This window comes from Pleuronectes platessa, chromosome 13, assembly GCF_947347685.1.
Source record: "Pleuronectes platessa chromosome 13, fPlePla1.1, whole genome shotgun sequence".
Lineage (NCBI taxonomy): Eukaryota > Metazoa > Chordata > Actinopteri > Pleuronectiformes > Pleuronectidae > Pleuronectes > Pleuronectes platessa.
Window position 1 is genome coordinate 13623803 of NC_070638.1, and position 22545 is coordinate 13646347.

At 43.6% G+C, this 22545-nt stretch overlaps 3 protein-coding genes across 4 annotated transcripts; all 3 read left to right on the plus strand.

The window, feature by feature from the left end:
* The first annotated feature begins 24 nt into the window (after positions 1–24).
* On the plus strand, positions 25–3818 carry LOC128454655 (cytochrome b-c1 complex subunit 10). Of its 2 annotated transcripts, none has more exons than XM_053438113.1 (3): positions 25–906; positions 1596–1726; positions 2208–2570. In XM_053438113.1, exons 1-2 carry the CDS (start codon positions 857–859, stop codon positions 1714–1716), a joined length of 171 nt encoding a protein of 56 aa, XP_053294088.1. In that variant the 5' UTR covers positions 25–856; the 3' UTR covers positions 1717–1726; positions 2208–2570. The 2 variants fall into 2 exon arrangements, with proteins under 2 accessions (XP_053294088.1, XP_053294087.1); XM_053438112.1 differs by lacking the exon at positions 2208–2570 and adding an exon at positions 3413–3818 and having other exon boundaries at positions 842–906.
* A 729-nt stretch (positions 3819–4547) lies between these two features.
* mbd3a (methyl-CpG binding domain protein 3a) lies at positions 4548–11987 on the plus strand. Its single transcript, XM_053438114.1, has 7 exons — positions 4548–4740; positions 6404–6569; positions 7618–7755; positions 8033–8123; positions 8221–8398; positions 9138–9296; positions 9429–11987. Exons 1-6 carry the CDS (start codon positions 4727–4729, stop codon positions 9289–9291), a joined length of 741 nt encoding a protein of 246 aa, XP_053294089.1. The 5' UTR covers positions 4548–4726; the 3' UTR covers positions 9292–9296; positions 9429–11987.
* A 1159-nt stretch (positions 11988–13146) lies between these two features.
* On the plus strand, positions 13147–21615 carry LOC128454657 (RNA-binding protein MEX3B). The gene is made up of 4 exons (XM_053438115.1): positions 13147–13547; positions 14062–14615; positions 16292–16557; positions 16718–21615. Exons 2-4 carry the CDS (start codon positions 14126–14128, stop codon positions 17927–17929), a joined length of 1968 nt encoding a protein of 655 aa, XP_053294090.1. The 5' UTR covers positions 13147–13547; positions 14062–14125; the 3' UTR covers positions 17930–21615.
* The last annotated feature ends 930 nt before the right edge of the window (positions 21616–22545 follow it).

Here is a 22545-nt window from a genome sequence, read left to right on the forward strand (position 1 = left end):
GCACTGTGTAAAACACTGCAGTCTTATGCACATTGCAGCTTCATTATATTTTGTACAGAGCCATAGAAGCAAATAGGTTAATCCAGTGCGGGAGTACTTACTGGTTTGAGGTTTGCTGTTGGTAAATACACAAATGTTAATTTGAGTTAAAGGGATAGTTCACCAAATAATTTTAATTCACTCATCTACTCACCACTATTCTGATGGAAGGATGGTTGAAGTGTTTGAGTTCACAAAACACTTTCTGGGGTAAACAGCATTGCAGCTAAATCTAATAGAATTGAAGTAAATAGTGTACGATTAGTCAAACATTTAAAAAAAACTGGAAAATATTTAAATTTGACTTGAAACAGTGTCTTATTAGACCTAAAGATCCTCTGCTATCCTCCTCATAGCAGTTCTCACGAGAACACACACCAAAGGAGCAGAACTGAGGCGTTTTAGTTCTTTTCTACTTTTTTTTTCTTTACATGTAAAGAATTGATTTCTATTTACTTGAATTGTATTGGATTTGGCCACCACGCTGTTTACATCTGAAACTCAAACACTTTATTTATTTAATTTATTTTACACTCTTATCTGTAACAACATGCTCCTTGTATGCACATAATGTAAACTGGGGTGTATAGCAGTTATTTTGACTCAGGGCTCCATCCCTTAGCTGAGACCAGAGAAATAACTATGGGCCGCCATTCTGATTTCTCCAGCTTGTACTGTGAAAATGGGTCTTTTATTTTGGTAAAAACCGGAAGTACATTGTACACATGCGTAGTAGTTATCACCAAAGCCAACTCGTTACTTCCTTTGAGCTCTTCCAGCCGCGCACCGGGCGTCAGGAGGAAACATCTCAGACAAAATGTTGACTAAAGTCATCGGTCAGAAGTACGTGTCCATCGCCAAGTCGTGGTAAGATTCCATTTTAACATCGGGCTCTGGATGAAGTGAAGGAACAGACTCAGGACCGTCAGAGGCTCAACGTGTCCTTGTCTAACATTAGCTGTTAGCTTAGCCGAGGTCACAGCTGTAGTAGGGACGAGCTAACTTTAGCTTCCTGGCAGCTAACTTCAGGTTAAAAGTGTCAACACGACCACTTTAACTCGAACTAGCTGACTGGTCTCAGTCGAAAGGTTGATGCTGTTGTTATCATTCAAGATAAGACAGAAAAAATTGTCAATCTGTGTCTCAAAATGTTGACTGGTCTGAGGGCAGCTGAGTTGAAGTGGAAAGGAACTAGCAACCTTTGTATGTGAAGCTATAATAAGAAATCCTATTAGTATTCAAGACAATAAACAAAGAAATATTTAAGTTAATGTTGCTTATTGGATTATATTAAAGAAATCTTTGTTGCCTGATGTTTGATGTTCATTGTGCAAAGAATAACTTCCCTGTTGACAAATCAACTGGATCTTTCCTCTCAGAACCAAACAGTCCTTGTCTTCAGCTTGACCTTGAATAATATTACTAATTGTGCCGGTTCCTTAGAATCTCACCAACAGCATAGTTGTGCATTGAACCTTCTACGATCACTTCAGTTGATTTCATTTTACATTCACTTTAAATATGCTCAGTGTGGTAAATCTTGACCCTCTTGACAGGATCCCCACTCTGGCTCTATGGGGCGGCGTTGGAGGAGTCGCTCTTGTCCACTTCACAGACTGGAGGTTGTTTTTGGATTATGTTCCCATCATCAACGGCAAATTCAAAAAGGAAGAGTAATGGCAGCCAGGTAAGAGATGATGACTGCAGGTGTTAAGAGTCAGTGGATGAGGTGGGTCTGCTGAGTAAGGAAAACATCATGTGTAGATAGTATCATATTTGTTTTAGGAAATGGATTCACTGCTACTTCCGCACTCACTTTTAGAGCCGAAGACAATACTCTGGCACTGCTTACTGTTGTTGTACATCTAAATTAGTTTTTGAATGTTAAAACTATTCAGTCATATTTCTTTTACGCTGTATTATTTAATCAATTCAAAATGCTCTTAATCTATCTGTTTCTGGAAAGCTGGATGGTAAAAGATAATTACTCAGCAAATGTATAAAACATTTATGGGGTGTTTGATTTTGATAAGGCCCACACCCATCTACGTGCAGCATCAAGGTCTTTTGTGTAGCTATACAAGTTTGTTGGGCACAGATCTTTCTCCTGCAAAAATGGCACAGGAGGGTAGTACCTCTCAGACGGGCTGTTTACATTTTATAAACAGGGGCAGACCTGCATATGGAGATCACGGGCAGCGATGGATGGAAATTCAACCCAATTTCTGATTTTAATCCTGACTGGCCATTGCATGAAATGACTACATGCCTCCATCTGACAGAAATACTTTCCAGAAACTCTGAAGGACATATCACATATTGTGGCATTGTGACATATTTATTTATGTCAGCGAGCATAGTTGGGATTGTAGGGCTGCATGTTCCTTGTATTCATACTTGATACAATAAAAAGAGTACCTATAACATTTATTTTATAAAAAGATGTGGGAAATCTGCTGTTTTGTTTATCTTTCTAATGTCCAACATCTAATCTTTGAGTTTATTTGATTGAAATAAAGGACATGTCCTTCCAGGGGCCTTTGGCCTTTATTCAGGTCTGTACTTCCCCATAGAGACCTGCTGTGAATGGTTCCACCTCACGATCCATCATTTTGGAAAACAATCCATGGTTAGATACTTGAGGGTTACATGTCTTCAGCTGGGACTCGAGAATTGAGTTAAACTCAGAGTCAAGAAACCAGGCATTTAGGCCAGTCAGTAGGCCAGAATCCAGGACAGTGTATGTTTGTATGTTTGTAGCAGCTTCTATTATGAAAGAAATGTCTAAAACACCTTTGACCACTGGACATATTTAGTGTTGAACCTTTGGTGTCACCTTCAAATCTTTAAACTGCTACAAAACCTTAAACAACTGCAATTCTTAATGTCTTTAACAATTCTGCAACTTACTAATAAAGTAGATCTGCAAAAGGAGATAAAAAAAAAATATATTTGGGGGCTCAATTATTTGAGCATGTCTTTAAAACCTATGTTCTCGTAACTGAGTAGGGCCGTTCATCTGCAGCTTTCAAAACACTAATTGAGTTTATTATTATCGTGTGGATACCCGACTTAGTCTGGTATGTTCGAAAAATGACTTGAGAAAGTGTTTGAAATGATATTTGGGTTTCGTAAGGTTGGCTGGTTCCTCCAATGGCTTTCTGCTGCCTGTGCCTGTAATCAGGGAAACCAGTTCGGATACAATATAAAGAGCCTGTCGGGCTTTGGTTAACTTTCTCTGTGGCGTTTTCGGAAAAGTGTCTGTACAAATCATGTCTATCCTTACACCCCAATTTTAACGAAATCACTCAAACTTTCTTCCTAGCCTTGATGTTGGATTGGCCTGGTCCTTATTCTTTTTTTCTGCTTCTAGGTCAGTTCTACATTTAACTCAAAGATTTAAATAATGAAAAGAACCTGCTGCAGCCGGTACCTTGCGCTGTTGTCCACCTACATGCCAGGCCACTGGAAGCCGGTCATCTTCACCCTGCAGCTCAGTCAACATCGACCTATTCACCACCAACATCCAGCTGAAATGCACCACGATTTGGCATTTCAACTTTTCCTCTCCCAAAACATGAATGGAAGGAAAATGTAAAGAGGGGTGATAAATGGACTCTTAGTTTTTTCTTTTCCTGATCAGTTTGGGTTTAGGTATTTATTTGTAATCATCATTTCTGTGTGAGCCGTGGATCAAACCTGATTCACAAAATAAAAATATTTTCTTTATGTCATGCTGTAATTGTTTTGATGAGAATAAGTAAAATATGTGAGATTTATCCTGTATTACATTTGTGCATATTTATTCCACTTACAATGGGTTAACTGATAATGAAGTTCATTGTTTCCCTGCTCTCAATCTCATGTCAAATTACATTTATCGTTTCCACAATGCAAACACAATAGTGGAGCTTAGCTTTGGTCCCCAATGATGTCACTGCACCACTGCTTACTTTTATGTAGAAGTCATATCTGAGTCATATCAAGTTGCTACTGTAAGACCCACGTGATCTCAGCATCAGGAAACTGACCTCATTTCATGACATAACGTTATGTGAGCTGTCGACTGTCCAAATTAATAAATTGAAACCCTCCACTCTGGAGTCGCATGCAGCAGAGAAAATATAAGATAATCTTCTTTGTGCATGAGTAGAGGACAATCATGTTTCACCTCTCTTGTTAAATTATGGTTGAACAGTCCATGGAAGACCCCATGGTGGGTTATAGGAGGGGAACTATTGGGAGGGGGCATTTTAAAAAAAAATTGTCTCTTGCACTGGCGCGATCAAGGTTTGTTTAAAAAAAAAAATTCATTCAAAATGAGAATAAACCATAAATTCCAGTATATTGTGTCAATTATACTTTATCCTGCAGGGGGCGGTAATGCACCTGGAAGCGCGTACACTTCCACATTACACCAGAAGAAGATCCTGTTGCTGTATGTGAGATCATTGTACTATACGGACTAGCCTTTACGGGGGTGTGGCGGATGGATTTGCGGCGCTCGTTCCTGTGACGGGGCCGGCGGAGTGATCCACAGCGGCACAGGTCGCGGAGACAGACAGAAGGATCGATAACAAACGGAACTCGGTGAGAAAATTCATGACCGGGACGAGGAGCACAGAGCTGGCTTCAGATCTGCCGTGAGCCCCCGGTACAGGCGAGGAAAGCGGGACGCAGCGGGACCATGGAGAGGAAAAGGTGGGACTTTTAAAAAGGCGCAGATGTTACGGTGAAAGTTTGCGTGCAGGAAATAGACGCATGCACACACACATACACACGTCCTGTAATGGGGAAACACTCAGCTGCTAATGAACGCGTCTGTCTTATTTATTTACACTACAAGTCAATGTAGCTCAACTTTGGCTGCAGGGATTTGTAGTTTTACCACACCGGGAAACTTTAAACTGCACTAATTGATATGCTAGCCGCCGGTTACGCTGACGTTATTGACGTTAGCGGCGCTGCTAGCTTGATTAGCTAGCTAAGTTTCATTGTTTACACACGCTTGACTGGCGGTGCGACGGGCCCCGCCACTCTCACCGCAGCTCGGATAGAAACCTCCAGGATACAACACGGAGACAAAGAATAAGTTGTCCCACGTGCAGCTCAGCGTTATGCAATCTACCCGCAAGTCTCCGAAACGTCTACAATTCACAATTTGAATGGGCAGCGAGTCTGTTTGTCAATTAGCAAGCCGCACCAGCTAATGAATCCACCTCAGATCGTCTTATCGGACTCGCCGGAAGAACATCCACTCAAGTGTTTCTACTTATTCCCCGCTTTGAAACACTGTGTGGGTTTTGTACTAATGTGCTCTGTGACATCTGACTCCTTGTCAATGCATCTGTAATGGAGGGAAAACCTTCCCCTTCCGATCCCTTTCAAAGACTGTTCACACTGAGCTGACCTTAGAAAACTTAATCCAACTTGAGCCCGTGAAGAAGTCTCCACAATCAGAATGAACTGAGAAGTGGCCTCAGCTATGAAGAAGGTTAATCTAAACGTTCGTTTATTATCATTATTGTTATGATTTTGATAAGTCGTTGCCAACTCAAACAGGCAATAAAAGATAAGATAATCCCTGATTGGACCGACAATAAGGATATGAGATGCGTTTCAGCACATCAGAGCACAGTCACAAAAAAATAAGCATCGGTAATAAGTAAATATGGGAATATAAAGATGGAATTGAAATACATGACGTCAACACAATATTTACAGTGTGACGATGTGCAAGTCACCCAATGAATTGCACATACTGAATGAGTGTTGCCCAGTAAAACCAGTTAAACCAGATTTTTAGCTCAGTCCCAGAAATGGTGTGTGAGGTCTGTGCTCTACTTGGAGCACAGATGATTATACAACCTAACAGGTGCAGGTAGGAAAGACCTGCTATACGTCTCCTTTAGACACTTGATGTTAATTGCTCTGTCACTGAAGGAGCGGCCCAGGGCTGTGACTGGGTGGGATTGGGGACATGGCAACAACATAGGTTGGTGAGACAATTCAGTGTTACATTTGAATGTTATTGTTTGGTTATTTAATTGAATAATGGTATGGTTGTGAAGTGTTATGATCCATCCATTATCTTCACCACTTGTTCTTTGATGGTTGCACGAAATATACAGACACAAACAATCATTCACTCTCACGATCACACCTACAATCTATTTAGACTCTCCAAACTAATTTAACCCTGATCAACAAGTCTTTGGATGGGGGGAGGAGGCTGGAGAAATCCCACAAACACGTGGAGAGAACATGCAAACTTCACAGAGACAGACCCAAACAAGGATTCGAACCAGGAACTTTCTTGCTGCGAATAGTCATGTGATACTGTTTTTTCTGTTTTTCATTCTAGTATACCCGTTAAGTGCATTCTCAACAAGCCCCAGTTAGTCCGTGGTCTGAGTGGAAACCTACACCCAGATGTGAATGCCAGCCACTCCCGGGCTGGAAGGTCTCTCCTGACCAAAGTGCAGCGCAGCAGGCACAAGCATCACTACGAAACCAACCATCAAATCAGGGTGAGACTGTGTTTTGTATTATGGAGCAGAAATGCTTGAAGTGGTGGGAAAATATACCCTTCAACAGAAATGAAGGTATGAAGCTATTTTTGTTGCAAACAGACTGAGCACATGTGACAATGGAATTTGTACTTCTGGAGAGATGATGTAGAATGTAGTCACATGCCTGTGTGTGTGTGTGTGGGGGTTTGTGTATAATTGAAGTCAGATAAAAATGCCTTAGGAGTTGCAAACATGTAGATTTCCTGTTCTCTGCCACAGATGCAACACAAAAGTTTCACATCAAATTACTCATTACAAGTCCATAAACCCTGGTTTACGAATCCCAATCTGAGAAACTCCTGCTCTTATGTTTTTTGGTCCAGTTGCTGCAGCAAATATGGTTCAAAACACATTCACACACCTGTAAGCAAGAATCTGAAGTCGTGGACAAAATGTGCACAATCCTCAAAAAGTCGGTCATTGAGGGTTTCACACAATATTAATTAAACTATTAATGTACAATGTCTTTATATATAAACCTCCCCTTAGACCTCTTCATGTTATTGTTTTACATAATTTAATCACAGTGGTTTTTATTGTACTTTTTGAAAGAGGCCCCAAGAATAAGTTCATGTGTTCACACTTGGCATCAACCTGCATCTGGCATGATCCGAACAGAATTGGAAATTGGGACTGTACGAAATGACCAAAATCCTGATGGATCCACAGGTTTGAGGAAGGAATGTACTTCTCGTACCTTGTATACTGGAAATTACAAACAGGAGAAATCCAGACAATACAGACCCTGTCTATTCCAGTGCATACTCAATACTCCTGTACTTAAAATCTATCCACTCGACACATGTTAATGCCAAGTATGATCACTTTCATTGTACCAAACAACATTCTTCTGCCTAAGTTTCCCACTTAAGCAATAGTTAAGATGTTATGAGACTTTACCACAGGAGATATTCAGTACCACGTCATTTAAATATTTCTCTGAAAAGGTTTATTTAATCATGATAAAAGATTGGTTCAATGATTCATGTTGTCATTTTCCTTACAGCTGAAACCTGATTTAAACACAACACTACCAGTTCGACAGACAGCCTCCATCTTCAAGCAGCCGGTGACCAAGGTAACAAATCACCCCAACAACAAAGTGAAGACAGATCCCCAGAAAGCTGTGGACCAACCCAAGCAAGTGAGTCTGCGAGCACGTTTCAGTTCTTTATCAGTAAAAAGTTAAACTGCATGAGAGTCAAAGGAATCAGCTTTACCTGCTAATTGTAATTTGAGTCATTTCCTCAGAGTTGAAAGCCTGGTGATTTGTCAGGACTTTCTTTTTAGTTTTGAAGGGTGAATTTGCCCTGAAGCAGATATCTGTATACATTTCACAAAAAGCATTACTTCAATTTGGAGAACATTCTGTTAAAAACTTAACAAGGCCCTTTTTTTTCTTGGTTTGCTTCAATCTTCAGCTGTTCTGGGAGAGGAAGCTGAGCGGCTTAAATGCATTTGATATTGCGGAGGAACTGGTGAAAACTATGGATCTTCCCAAAGGTTTACAGGGTGAGAGTAACAGCCTCATGACTGCCATGTATAATTCAAAGTAAGATTTTTCTACAAGCTTAACATGTCCCTCTGCTTTTTTTTTTACTGTCCTTAGGTGTTGGGCCTGCATGTTCAGATAAAACACTGCTTTCTTCCATCGCCAGTGCGCTGCACACCAGCCCTGCCCCCGTCACCGGACAGCTCACTGCTGCGGTGGAGAAAAATCCTGGAGTGTGGCTGAACACATCCCAGCCTCTTTGTAAAGCCTTCGTAGTGACTGATGATGACATCAGGTAAGAGGTTCACATGTGAAGCACAGCGGTGCCATCATCGATCTATATTAAGTAGATGTTTTTATCAGTTGGTACCAGTGGTGCAGGAAGTACGCAAACATGTACTGAAGTTGAAAATGCATAAATAAAATTGTACTCAATAGTACCTCATTATTTTTGTAAGGTAAAAATATATTTCAACTTTTTTCGTAAGTAAATATGCTTTTTAAATATACTTAAAATATTCAGAATAAAAGTATTTGACAAGTGTGACCCCCATAGTTCACTGTTTTAAATGCGCCCTTCATAAATTCTGGATACCAAGTGTGTGCCCAATGTGTGTCTGCCCCAAACCTGAAGCGGCGATCCACCACTATAAAATAGATTTTGCAGAACATATCTTGGTAATAACTGACTCGACTATAATCACGTACATTGTCTGACTGGCTGTGGAAGACATCCACTGTGCTCTTGTTGTCCTGTCTTGCTGCTTTAACTCTGGTCAGTGTGGTGAGTGTCCCTGCTGTCACTCAAACCAAAACTTAAGGCTTAAATTATCCCCTCTGTGTTTTGCTGGGATGTGATTTAAAACAACCGAGTAAATATTGTGCACAGTGAATAAAAACATGAAATGGCAATACATGCAGTTCTTATGAGGATGTTGTGACAAAATCCTTTTGCTCCTCAAGTATTTCCCATGATAGGTTTGTAATTCCTTGGTGCTAGCTTTCATTTATTTATTCTTATTTATTTATTACAGGAAGCAGGAGGACATGGTGCAGAGTGTGAGGAGGCGGCTCGAGGAGGCTCTCATGGCTGACATGTTGGCTCATATAGAGGACACCACAGCAGCCGCAGCAGCAGAAGAAAAATTAGAAGAGAAGGTTGAGCAGGTGGACAAGGAGGAATCATAGCCAAGGTACGCTAATGATCAGTGTGTAGCTGCCATCATCTTGTATTTCTCTATCCATTTACAGACTTTGTTAATCTTTTACTCTAAAAAGCTTAAGTACTAAACCTGTAACCTGTCTCTTTCTCATCTCTCCTACAGGCCCGACGTGATGTTTGCTGGTAAACTGGTTTTATTTACCCGAAATTGGCTCCATGAAGATTTTTTTTATAAAGGTTTACATGAAGTAGACCCTAAGCAGAAGTTCTGCAAGTCTTGTTAACATACACAAAAATCTGTTTCTTTTCTTCTTTTTTATATTTGACTATGTAACCCTGAAAGGGTACTTTGAGTTTAAATTTTTACCTCTGTATGACAGTTTTGGATGGTGCTCAATGCAGTGTTACACTCAGTTAACAGCTGTTCAAGCTCAAAGTTAAAAACACAAACCTGATGTATGTGAATGAAAAGTGTGTGTGTGTGTTTGTGTGAGAGACGTATCAGTTCATGTTCAGAACCTCAAGTGTGTTCCTTTTTAACTGTTCAAGAAGCACATGTTGCTCTTATATTTGAACTCTGGCACTGTAGGTAGTGTTTAGTAGGTTGCAGTATGTTTACATGCACGCAGCACTCGTGTGGCTGTGAATGATCCTATTGAGCTCATTTGATAAAGGTTTTACAATTCAAAGTGCTGTTATTTGTCATGATAACCTTTGTTTACATGGTTTACAAAGTTTAAGTCCGGGGTGGGCCCATTTCATTTTGAGAAAATCCATCAAGAGGCATACTAAATGATTGAACGCAAATATCACACTAACGTCTCTGATGACGTCAGATGGCAGATGGTAGTGATCATGCAACTCGCAGCCGGGTTTTTAGGTTTGCAACGGTTAGTCTTGAGTCTTTGCCAGTTTCAGCTTTGAAAACGCTGCTCTCAGCCACATGTTGTCCCAAACAGAGACGCAATCGTCACTACATGTCTGCTCTGAATTAGGTATTTCTTCAGGACGCGCATACAATTTATAAAATTCCCGCAGAAATTGTGGTGGCTCTGAGCTCATTGTTGCTTTGTAGTTTTGATAATTTTATGTTATAGGTCGTCAGGCACATCAGCTGGTTCCACATTAAACAGCTTAGCGAATGTGATGTTTGTTTACCTTTCATGTCCTGTAACAATCATCAAACGCCTGAAGGAGTTTTGCAGACTCTCCAGCGTATTCAGATGTCCTAGCATAGCAGGAAAGTTCACAGTGTTGCCCCCCTTTCTAGTTGCAGTTACCACAGCTGTAAGTGCCCCACGTTTGAAAGCAAGGAGCTAAGAGGCTGGTGGGGACTTTGGAGCTTGAGGTTGTTGGAAATGTCTGCTGGGAAGGCCAGATCACTCTGCAGCTTGCTATCACTCAGTTGCACAACAGGTTTTCCCTTCTTCTCCATGAGGTGTTTTACTTTCTCCCTGGCGGTGTTGGCATATTACCTTGATTCAACCATCGCACGTCTCAGGATGCATTAGTAGGCTCTTGAACTGGCAGCTGTGCAGCCCTCATGTTGTCATAATACCAGTGTGATGCAGGGAATATGATTGATGTGTTTATGATTGAGACAGTAGCATACATCTAAATCACTTTCATTGATACTAAGATTATTTAATGTTTTGACCAATGCCACGAATTCCCTTCCGCCATAGCTGAGACTCCATTTACAAAAAGGTCCCTTTAAAGTTTAGGGACCTTGTTGCAAAATCAAGACTGTATTAAAGTTAATCCCCACCTATCATAGTGCTGTGCATGGCTTGCTAAGACAGCCAGTCCTCCCTCACGTCCTAATCAGCAGCGATCCCACGCACAAAAATGTGTTTGTTATGTCTGTTGTTTCATCGCAGGCCAGAGAGAAAAAACTGTGCGTTTCTTGTGCTGGCGTCAAGTGTTTTTTTTTTTTAATATATATCTTGTGCCATATCAGTAATCTGTTTTGCAGAAGCTTTTTTCAACAAACTGGCAAACTGGAATACTTTACTTAGCAATTAGCTTGTGCCCCACAAAAGCTGTCTATATGTCACTTTCATGTGAACTCTGCTCAAGAGTGTTTACTTTATCCAAGAGCTTTTGTCCTTGCAACTCTACTAGTTAAACATGGTTCCAGCTGTGATGGTCCTCGAGATCAGAATTGTTAAACATTGAGAATGGCCCCCACATACTAAACACACCTGTTTGTCTTTTCACTTCAATTTTCTTCTCTTTTTGTCCATTTCTCCTGGAAAGCATCTGCATTTCTTGAGAGTTGCCATGATGCTTGTCAGCAATGATTTGTAATATTTGTGTCTCGAGGTATGTCTGGGACCTGACTGGCATACAACCAGAAGGGGCCAGACTGAAGGACCCAATATTCTGCTATTATTTTTGTTTTATTGAAAGAAAAAAAAAAATTGTTCCCTTTTTTTAAAAATATTTATAAATTGTCCGATGGGCTTATAGGGCTCGGAGGCCGTAGGTCCCCCACCCCTGGTTTAAGCCATGTTATTTGTTCTGACAGAAAAATTGTCAGTATTGTTTTGCCATGTTTGATTTTATTCAGTAAAGGAAAATGTGTGTACCGTAAGAAAATACAAAACAACAAATGCAACACTCATGTACCTCATAACCTGGTGTACTGTACCTCATTACAAGATTCATTATTGTCTCTGTATCACTGTGACACTGTTGAATAAATACAGCTGTTTTGTTATTGGTTTGTGGGTCAGTTATTACCTCAGCAAAGAGGTCATTGATTTGTTTATGGGACTGATATTTATGTGTGAGCAATTTGGTCAAGATCCAAATAAAAATCTGGATCTTGTGAATTTAAATGTGGTTTCATAAGGGGATTGATACACTGGGTGGAGTAATGTGCTTTATTGGGTGATATGTATCTCCTATTACCTTCCATATACTTTCAAGGTAGAGGAAGATGGATTCTCATTTTAGGATGAAGGGTTGTTTTCTTTAAAGGTCATTACATTTTAAAGCCTGTTGATACCCATGTCAACTTGTAAATTAAGGAAAAATAAAATAAAAACTTCAGACACAGGTATGTTGAGGAAAAACAACAATGTGTCTTTTTAATTGTAAATTCTCTTTGTGTTGTCCAAGAGTGATTTTGGCACAAATAAAGAAAGGGATCGTTTAATCTCTGTCTGGCAAACTCATTCTCCTCTCGAATTGCCTCTTAAAAAACACATCTTTATAAGTGTGCTTTTGGAAAATTCTGATCTTAGCAAAATTTTTATTATTTCTACTCTCCTCATCTGAAACACGTTTTTGTTTCAGCAGCCGTGCTGTAGTGCTGTGTGATCCATCAGATTGCATTTTGAAAGGTGCTATGTACTACATGTATGTTCTACAGTTCATTGTTGTTATCGTTACACAACTCTTTGTTGTATCGGCATGTGAGTATAGACATAAACCTGACATATAAATGATCTTTTTTACTCAGAACACTAGTATGGTCGGTGCTTGGGGTTATTTCTTTGTAATTCTTACGTTTTGACATGAAATAATTGCCCATCTGAGATCTTTTAATGTTTACATAAATGCACACGCACACACTGCATGAGCATCCTCCAGTGCAGGAGCTGGAGCAGCCAAAACATCTCATTGGGAGCCATGATGAACACACCCAGCCGTGAGCACAATTTATCGGGACCTGCACCAACAGGAGGGGGATCGAACACCAGCGTCCCGCAGACACAATGGCTGTGACAGTGGCTTTGGGTGGATGCTGCTCTCCTCCTGCTGCATGTGGCCTTTGAACCCATTGTTGGGTCGCGGGTGACGTCAGTGCCGTGTGCGGGAGACGGAGCGGCGTGCGCCTGGCGAGACAAAGGCGGCGGAGCGACCGGGGTCAGGCAGCAGCAGCAGAAGCAGCAACAGCAACAGCGGCAGCGGCGGCAGAAGCAGCAGCAGCAGCATCAGAGAGCCCAAAACCACTGCTTTATATTTGAACTAAAAGGTAACTGCTCCCCTCCAGCCGCTGTGTCCCTGACGGTGAACCGCACGAGGAGCCAGTGACTCTGCCCGGGGGAAAGGCTTCTCTCTCCAGACAGAAAACAACACAACGGTGCTCGTTCTTAACCGTTTTTCTCCTACGCCCCCCCGTTTAGCTAGGTAGCTAACCCGCTAGCTCCCCTAGCGCCGCTGAGCTCCGGTCTCCTCCTCCTGCTCCTTCTCCTGGCTTCTTCTCATTTTCCCCCCTACGAGAGCTGGACCGCAGCCGAAGACAGGAGCCCGTCGACAAAGGCAAGATAAAGTAAGTTCGTGTGGTTTCAGCACTTGTTTAATTTAGAAAATTGAGCTCGGCTGCCTTTGAGAAAGAGCCCAAGTTGGACTGACAGCGCGGAGCTAGCAGCTAGCTGCGGTGCTCCCAAACAAAGGGGTCGGCAACGTGACTGAGTGCCGACTATGTGGAGTTAGCCTGCTAGCTTCGGCTGCTGGAGCTAACAACAGCCCCTATCCTCGTTTCATTTACATATTGCGCTCACACGGCAGCAGCTACAGTTAGAAACACAAAGGGGTGTCGGTGTCTGGAGGCAGATTGTTGACTTGTGTCAGAGCAGGTTTAGCTTTATTCTGGGAACTCGAGCCGCCCGGATGGTCTCAGTTGTCAGACAAGAAGCAACAACAGACAAAGCGAGGCGCCCGAATCAACACAACTCCAGTCTGCTGGTGTCTATGAATGATTCGCGGCTGAACGCTGCTGCCCGCCAGCCTGTTATTAACAAGAAACTAAACTATTAACTTATTATTTTTATTATTTTTTTCAGGTGGAAAGAGATCACTCCCAACAAACAGGCATCCGTGATCTGATGTGAGATCCACGGAGAGACTATGCCTAGCCCTTTATTCCACCCTGAGATTTTGGACCACGACATGGTGATCAGCAGCCAGCACAATGGGGTCGGTCTGACCCGAGAGACGGACCAGGAGTCCCGGGACGAGGACCACCAAGAGGCGCTCCGCTTCGCCCTGGACCAGCTGTCACTCATGGCCCTGGAGAAAGTGGACTGTGGGGGCGGACTGGTCGACTCTCTGGACGGGACCTCGGGTCCCCCTTCCGAGGGCTGCAACGGCGTCGGTGGAGGGGGCTACATGGACCTACAGATGCTGGAGCATCCCGGTGGGTCGCGGGACTCGCCCTCGTCCTGCTCCCCATCCCCGGAGTACTATGGCTCCGGCGGGTACCACATGAGCGGCTCGCACCCCATGCTCCACGGGGAACAAAGCTCCGTCCTCTGCAGCAGGAAAAGAAGTGTCAACATGACTGAATGTGTGCCTGTGCCCAGCTCCGAGCATGTGGCTGAAATCGTAGGAAGACAAGGTAAGATGAATGTGTGTCTTTGTGTTGTTGTTGTGGTCATGATACATTGTGTACGTGTATGTGCAGCTTGTCGCGGCAGCATGCAGCCTGGTGGTTCTTTGTTTGGGTGGCTCCTTGTTTTGGAGGGGGAGGAGGGGTCTGTGAAGTTGAATTAGCCTGCTCGAGCCTCTCTGCTCTCCCTGCACTAACAGCGTGTGTCTCTAACGTCACCATAACGCGATCACTTCGTAAAAAAGCCAAACCTGCTGTATTTACATGTGCTTTTGAGCGATATTCAGACAATGCGTTGACAAGAGTGTGGTTGGGGAGTAGGAGGGGGAGGGGTGGGAGAGGGTCAGACAAAGCGGCAGATTGTCGGGAGTCTGGACATGTCTAGCTGCCTGCACCTAACAAAGGAAACACACCGAGACCTGCTCGCTGAGCCCTCCACGCAGCAGAGGAGGCCGATTTTCGCACTGAGTTTATTTTCACAACTCTGTGATACGTGTGTCAGATCTTTGTTGTGTGAGCTGAGCAGATTTAGACAGAACCACCAACACGGGACTGGGCGGTGTTACGCCCTGCACCCAGTCTGCTGCCGCCGCTCGCCTCCGAGACGCAGCCTTCATTTCTCCCACTTCACGCGTCTCTATTGTTTCTCGTCCACACGCGCACCACTCTTTAACCACGGCCCGGGCTGTGGTTTTACCTGTGGCGGCCGCGGCAGCCTTACGGCATTGTTCTCTTTGTTTGAAAAAGCCATGCTTTCTGCTTCCCACAATGACATCACACTCCGTGCGCCCGATTGGTCGCCGGGAACCGAGCGTCCATATTTAAAGAAACAGGAGCACACGGGAGGAGGCGCTGCTGGAGGAGGCGACATGAGTTGACACAAGCAGTGCAGCAGCCATTGAACACTTTATATATATATATAAATAAATAAAGTGCAGACATGCTGCTATAACTGGCTCTGATAACAGATCTATAGGGTAATTCCCTTGTTACAGCAGCAATGTTTCAAATAACAACAGACAAAAAACAGCACTACATTTAAATAACAAATATGTTTATATAATATATTCATATGAATGGATTTGATATATTTGCAAAATGACAGCAAGATATGCACAAATACCAATTTTGAGTCTTGCAGAGTGATTTAACTATAAATTTGAATATGATTTGAAGTCTTGATATTAAATATGACATCTGCAGGAGTTCCACCTCCCTATAATTTTTTTCCCCCTTCACAATGGATTCCAGTGCGCTGATTCACTATTTGCCCACATTTTCACACAATTCCTCTTATTTATAGGTGCAGACGGGTTCCAACTACAGTCCTTCGAAACACGTTTGGGTTTTGTCTCTGCGGGTTTTAACAAGGTTTTCATTCAACTTGTCTTTTTAAAGGCTGTGGTTTATTGCACTGTTGAACTCGGCTGCTTAGAGTTGAGAAGTCGATTAATGCCCAGTTTGTTTTAGTGAGGGGAGATTAAATAGAAACAATAGCATCACAAACTACTGGATCAAAATCACCAAAACTGGACCTTGCAACCTCAGTGAAAATATTTGTTGCAGGGCTCTAGTATCATTCTTTTTAATAAAGTATTAATAAACACTTTGTTTACCCACACTTGGGGTTATTTGAGTGTTTTTGTGTTTAACTAATTTGAGCTTCTTCTCTCGCCATCTTCCAGGTTGTAAGATCAAGGCCTTGCGTGCCAAAACAAACACCTACATTAAGACTCCAGTGAGGGGCGAGGAACCCGTCTTCATCGTTACAGGGCGCAGAGAGGATGTGGAGATGGCCAAACGTGAAATTGTCTCTGCGGCCGAGCATTTCTCTATGATCCGGGCGTCCCGCTGCAAAGCTGGCGCACCCGGAGGAGGAGGGGGAGGAGGGGGAGGAGGAGGAGGGTCTCTTCCTGGACCACCACACCTCCCAGGACAGACCACCATACAGGTACAGAAACCCCTGGGACTTAGTTATCCTCCTCCTTTTTTTTGTCTTACTCTTACCAACTAATAAAGAAATGATTTGATGTTTGTTTTATCATCTCTACGAAGTCAAGTTTGAGTTTTTCAGTCATTAACGTCTCTTTCCTTATGTATCGTTGATCCAGGTGAGGGTTCCCTACAGAGTGGTTGGTTTAGTTGTTGGACCAAAGGGAGCAACTATCAAACGCATCCAGCAGCAGACTCACACCTACATCGTGACACCCAGTCGAGAGAAGGACCCCGTGTTCGAGGTGACCGGGATGCCTGAGAACGTGGACCGAGCGAGAGAGGAGATCGAGACCCACATCACCCTGCGGACTGGAACCTTTGTCGACCTGCAGGGAGACAATGACTTCCACTCCAACGGCACCGATGTCAGCCTGGAAGGCCTGGCCGGTCTGAACGGAGGGCTGCCATCGGCTCTGTGGTCCAGGGCTAACAACCACCATTCTGGCCCTCCTCCTCCTCCATCCTCCCCTCCTTCCACTGCTCCCATGTCCATGCACCACTCCTCCAGCCGAAAGGTGTCCTCCTCATCCACCTACCAAGCGCACAACGGCGGTGTGAACTCAGAAAGCTTCAGCACCGCCCGTAAAGCCAACGAGGGGGGCAGTCCCACTAGTCCTTTTAGCACAGGCTCCAGCAGCACAGGAGGAGGGTTCACGTTCGGGGGTGACTCCACCCCGGGGCTGCCCTCCTCAGATGAACTGGGCTTTGAGTTTAGTGCTGCCAACATCTGGGCTCCTTTTGCCAACGGTGGAACCGGCAATAAAACAGCCGGCTCCTCCCAGCAGCAGCCTCTACGTCGCAACAGCAGTGGGCTCAGTGGCGGCGCCATCACTCCACGATTGTCTCCAACTCTGCCTCAGGACGCAGGTGTGGGTCCTCTTGATCACCCCCTGGCCCGTCGTGCACAAAGTGACCCCCTCAGCACTCTCTCCTGGCTCCAGTCAGGCAGCGCAGGAGGCGGCTCCTTCTCTGGGGCATCCAGCTCCAGCTCCGGGGGCTCGTCCACAGGTTACTCCTCCTGCTCGGCCTCCTCCCTGCCCGGCGGCTCCCCAACTGACTCCGAGGGAGGCAGCAGCGGCGTGGGCCTCAGCTCTGGGATCCTGAGTCGACTGAAAAGCGGCTCTGGGGTGGCGGGCCTGGTCGGGGTCGGCCCCGGGGTCAACAGGGACTGCTTCGTGTGTTTTGAGAGCGAGGTGACGGCAGCCCTGGTGCCTTGCGGCCACAACCTGTTCTGCATGGAGTGTGCCGGGCAAATCTGCCAGTCAAGTGAGCCGGAGTGCCCTGTCTGCCACATCCCCACCACACAGTGCATCCGCATCTTCTCCTAAGAGATCGGGGATGGGGGGGGTATAAGAGGGGTGGGGGCAGGAAGAGGACTGGGTGGGGCACCGGCGGAGGCGGTGGAAGGATTCACACTAAGACCCTTCACACACATGACGGACCATAATAAATACATTACTAGAGATGATGATACCACGCGGATGTTGATTTATTACTGATATCTGTCAAGATGAATAATAACAATAATAATAATGACTGACTTATTTTAAGAGTGAAGTTACTAGAAACTGGTCTGCAGCCACGGGGGCTCAGACAGTCTCTCGGCGGTGAACTTTATGGAAGGAACCTAGTGTCTTATCTCTCTTCAGGCCTTCATTTGGAGCCGGAGCAGCGTGCACCACTGGCCGCCGGTCCGTCTCCACATTTCTTCATCCTGGCTTCTTCACATCTCTGCCTGCTTTCTCTCTCACAGCCTTTCCTTTTGACACTTTTGTACTTAACAGATATTTTTCGATGAAGTTGTCACTGAGGCCTGCACTTTTCTACTCCTTATTTTAATGTTCTTGACAGGACTCAAACAGTTGCAACAAATGCCCCCCCAACACCACCCGATTTCTCCTCCGCTCTCATTCATGCTGTTTGTGACACGAAGCGGCGGGGTGGCTGTTATCCTCTTAAGCTTGGGACTTTGACAAAGGTCGGCATGTAGTCAGGCACCTAGCAGAACAATGCGCCCGAGGGACCTCTTAAGGATGAATTCCTTGTTTCTCGTTGCCACAGAAGAAAAATTAGCCATCAGTGAAGCCAAATGAATGCTATAAATAGACGTCTTGTTGTTCTTGGTCAAACTCAATAACGTGTTGGATGAATTTGGATGAGTCTGCCTCACGTTTCAAATGTGGCCGCTGCATCGATTCACATTAATTTAATCCTCTTGAATAAGTCAGAAACGAACCATTAGTGATAATGAAGGCATGTGTCTGAGGTCTGTACGTTTGGGCTGCCTGACAATCACTTCACCTCTCTCTCTCTCTCTCTCTCGCATGACATGTGTGAGAGTAACGCTCGCTCATGCTGTTCTTCACCTCTGCATTGTTATGCCCCCCCCTCCTCCTGCTTCACTCTCACTCCTATGGGAAGCCGACGCTCTGATCCATCCACACCGAGACCCTTTCCTCTCACATCCTCTCTGTTACACTCGGATCGACTCATTCCGTGTTTTCTACTTGTGTTTGACTCTTGACTGTCGAGTGTGTGGCTCACAGACATGTTTTGAACTCTAGGATCAGATAGGGCTTTTCTGATGTCACTCGTGAATGTTTTTGTCCAGCTCAAGGAGAGACGTTCGCTCCTCCCACATGAAACAATAACAAGGGGCTCGAGTCGAAGCATTTTTTTTTTTCTCATGCACTGTAATCCTCAGCCCCTCTTCTAAAAAACTAAAATGTAAAAAAAAAACTAAAAAAACTAAAAAGCCAAAAAGAAACAGCTCTTACTGTTTTTGTTAAGTTTTGGTCTTCCACCCCACTCTCACAGCAAAGCTGTATGGCACTCTCTCAGATGACACACTGTCATGCTCATATAGCGCTGTACTCCTGGCCAAATGTAGTGCACTATATGGTTAGCTGTTTGCGATTTGATTTGTCCTGTGTTTCATAGCATTACTGGGTAACTCCGGAGGCGGTCGTGTTCTGTTTTTGTCTTTGTGTTTTTAAAGAGTTTGCAGTAACTGCCTCCTATAGTGTTAATACTGTACGGACAATTTGGGGCGACGTTGCCGCCCCGGTACGTTTTTGTGGCCCTTCCGAACATTTCATGGAATCGGCTCATACAATGAGACAAGCCATGACGATTTAATTCAAACGACACACACCTAATTCTTAAGGGCTTCCTCTGACACATACATACACACACACACACACGCAATCAATCACATGTTTCACACAGTAGGAAAAGAATCAACGTATCTTTTATGGCAGCTAGTAGCTAGGTCATCCAGGGCTTCCAGACACTCTGTGTTCAAATCCCAGCAGCTGCAGAATGTTTTGCTTCTTATTCCGCTGGTTTTTCTTTGATTGTCCCTTCACAGTCCTCACATTCAGATCCTGTCGATAGAGTACAGGGCAACGCAGTCACAGTGCGTCCTGCTCCCCAGACGTGCTCGCAGATCAGGGCGGGGTTTTTAATACCAAGGGTAATCTGTAGAGTAATAATTGGTGAAAACGGGAAGTAGCTGCTGTGCTCTGGTGCTCCAGCCAGCGTGACCTTCAACTTATTTGCTGTCTTGACGGTCTGTGTGCTGTTGGGTGACGGGGGCAGTGGGAATCTAATAAGCAGCTGTCCTGGTCGAGCGCAGCAGATGATTCATTTAGATTCCACACATGTAGAAACAAATCGGCCCAGGAGCTGAACTGGTCGTCTGCCTGAAGGTTATCCCTCGGTGCTTCGGTGCAACTCCCTACTGAACGCCGCTGACAAACCAATGAAACGCAGTTGGTAGCGGGAGAGTTTAAGTTCTCTGAAGAGTCTCCCGCAGCGTCCCACCATAGACCCGACAACCCCTGTTTCTCATTCTCGGCGAAACCGGTAACCCATCCCCTCGCCGGGCTCTGCAGTCGAGCCCCTCACCCGTACACGCTCAGAACAGATGCAGGGCTGCGAATGTGTCTGAGTGACCTGATGAGCTTCGACCGCTGCGTGCGTCTGTTGAGGCCGAACTCGAAGCCCTTCTCCAAACTGTCCAAGTCGCCGTGTTAAAGAAATAAAATGTGTTGTGTTTTTTTTTGCCAGATGGGTTTATTGAGATTCCTGGTGCTGCACTGGGACGTTACTGGCCAATGAGAGAATGTTAGGGTTTTAATGTACAGTAGATTAATTGTTTTTAAAGAAAAAGGTACCATTTTTTTTCTCCAGATTGACTTCTGATTTTTACTTTTTTTAGCCAAACGTAACCCCCTCCCCCATTTCCTTCCTAAAGGTTTGAAAACAGGGTTTCCTGAGGCATGCTAGCCAGTGACCTCTGACCTTTTTTGTGATTAGAGGGGGGATGCAAAGAGAGCTATGCCAGTAAGGGGTGACACACTCCCCTCAAGCCTCCGCTCTCCTATTTTTGCTTTAAGTCTCTTTTGTATGCAGAACCAAAATGTAAAAACGTCGGCTAACTAGGTTTCAGTCCTGACCTGGGCGTCTGTGCATATGTGTGTGTGTAAATACCCTGAATACAATCATTGGGATCTCGTTTTAAAAGGCAAAATGACTTAATTGAAGATAAGTGTAGCTTCTAAAGAACATGTATCATTATTTGTAAGTTAACCATCTGCATGTCTTCAAGCCACCTGGCGTTAGCTAATAATTTTTAAGATTTAAAAGAAAAAAAACTTTTTATACTTTTTATTTTTTACAATTTATTTGCTTACCTAAATATCCCAGACAATAATGTGACCCTTTTTATTACTTCAAATTTATTTTTATTTTCCATTTTTTATTTTCCTTATTTCCTGTGTACTACATATAGGCAATTTATAACAATGAGAAAACTATTGAAGAAATTTTAAAATTGAAATATATTTTATTTGAAAGTTTATGGACCTTTTAACCGTGACCCGGGAAAATTGTATAATCATATAATTTGAGCTGACTTGACGGTTATGAGAAATGTATCAAGAGTTTTATTTTTTATGCTTCTTTAATAAAGTCTTGTTTTTGGTTTCATTTTTTACTGTAAAATAAGAAACTTGTATCTTGTGTCTTTCTTTCTTTCTTCTTTTTCTGCTGAGTGCGGCAGAGTGGAACAGCTGCCCACTTCACCACATGGTGGCAGTAGAGATGCCTGCATCAGAGCCGCAGATCACACTATGACTAATATGGGTGTGAAATCTGCAGCTCTCTTCAAGTATTAAATGATGCACGGAACCTGGATCGAACGTTCAAATAGAAATCCAGGTTTTTCAGAGCAATGCAAAAATGATGCGTTGACGGAAAAGTAATTAAAAATCGATTTGATGATTAAATTCTCTCATGAAGCCTTTGTATTGGAAGAGCTTTCGTTTTTTCTCTGTTCAACATGAAGAAGGGATCAAAATGATGAGAATGATCTTCCTCAGGTCATCCTGCATCCACCACACAATCCTGATAACTAACTAATTTAGACGAAAAAATGATCTAAGGCCTCTCCCCAATATTATATAAAGAAATATGATTTATGTGATCAATCCACAACAAAATATTTGGCAAGAATATAGATATTTTAAGCCCAAGTGACAGATATATAAATACAATAAAATATAAGTGCATCAATGCAAGAGTTTGCTGTTGTATTGAATTGACAAGGGATGGAAATTTATTTTTGCTATTTTCTGACTTTCTATAGAGCTCATGTTTTAATCATACAGAAAAGACCTGGAAAACGAATTGATAATGGAAGTCTTTGTTAGTTAACAGCCCTGAATCAAACTAGCCATCAGTCCTGTCCTGGTTCAAAGCACGTCTGTGCTTACTCAACTTGAGATCTAATGTTTCAACACCAACAATAAAATAATAAAAACATGAACACACTCTTCTTGTTTCAATCTTAGTTCAAACACAAAAGGTTCTCGAATCCCTCCGCTGCTGTTTTCCAGCTTCTTCTCCCCTCTGTGGTCTGAGCGTCTCCAACATGTGGTTC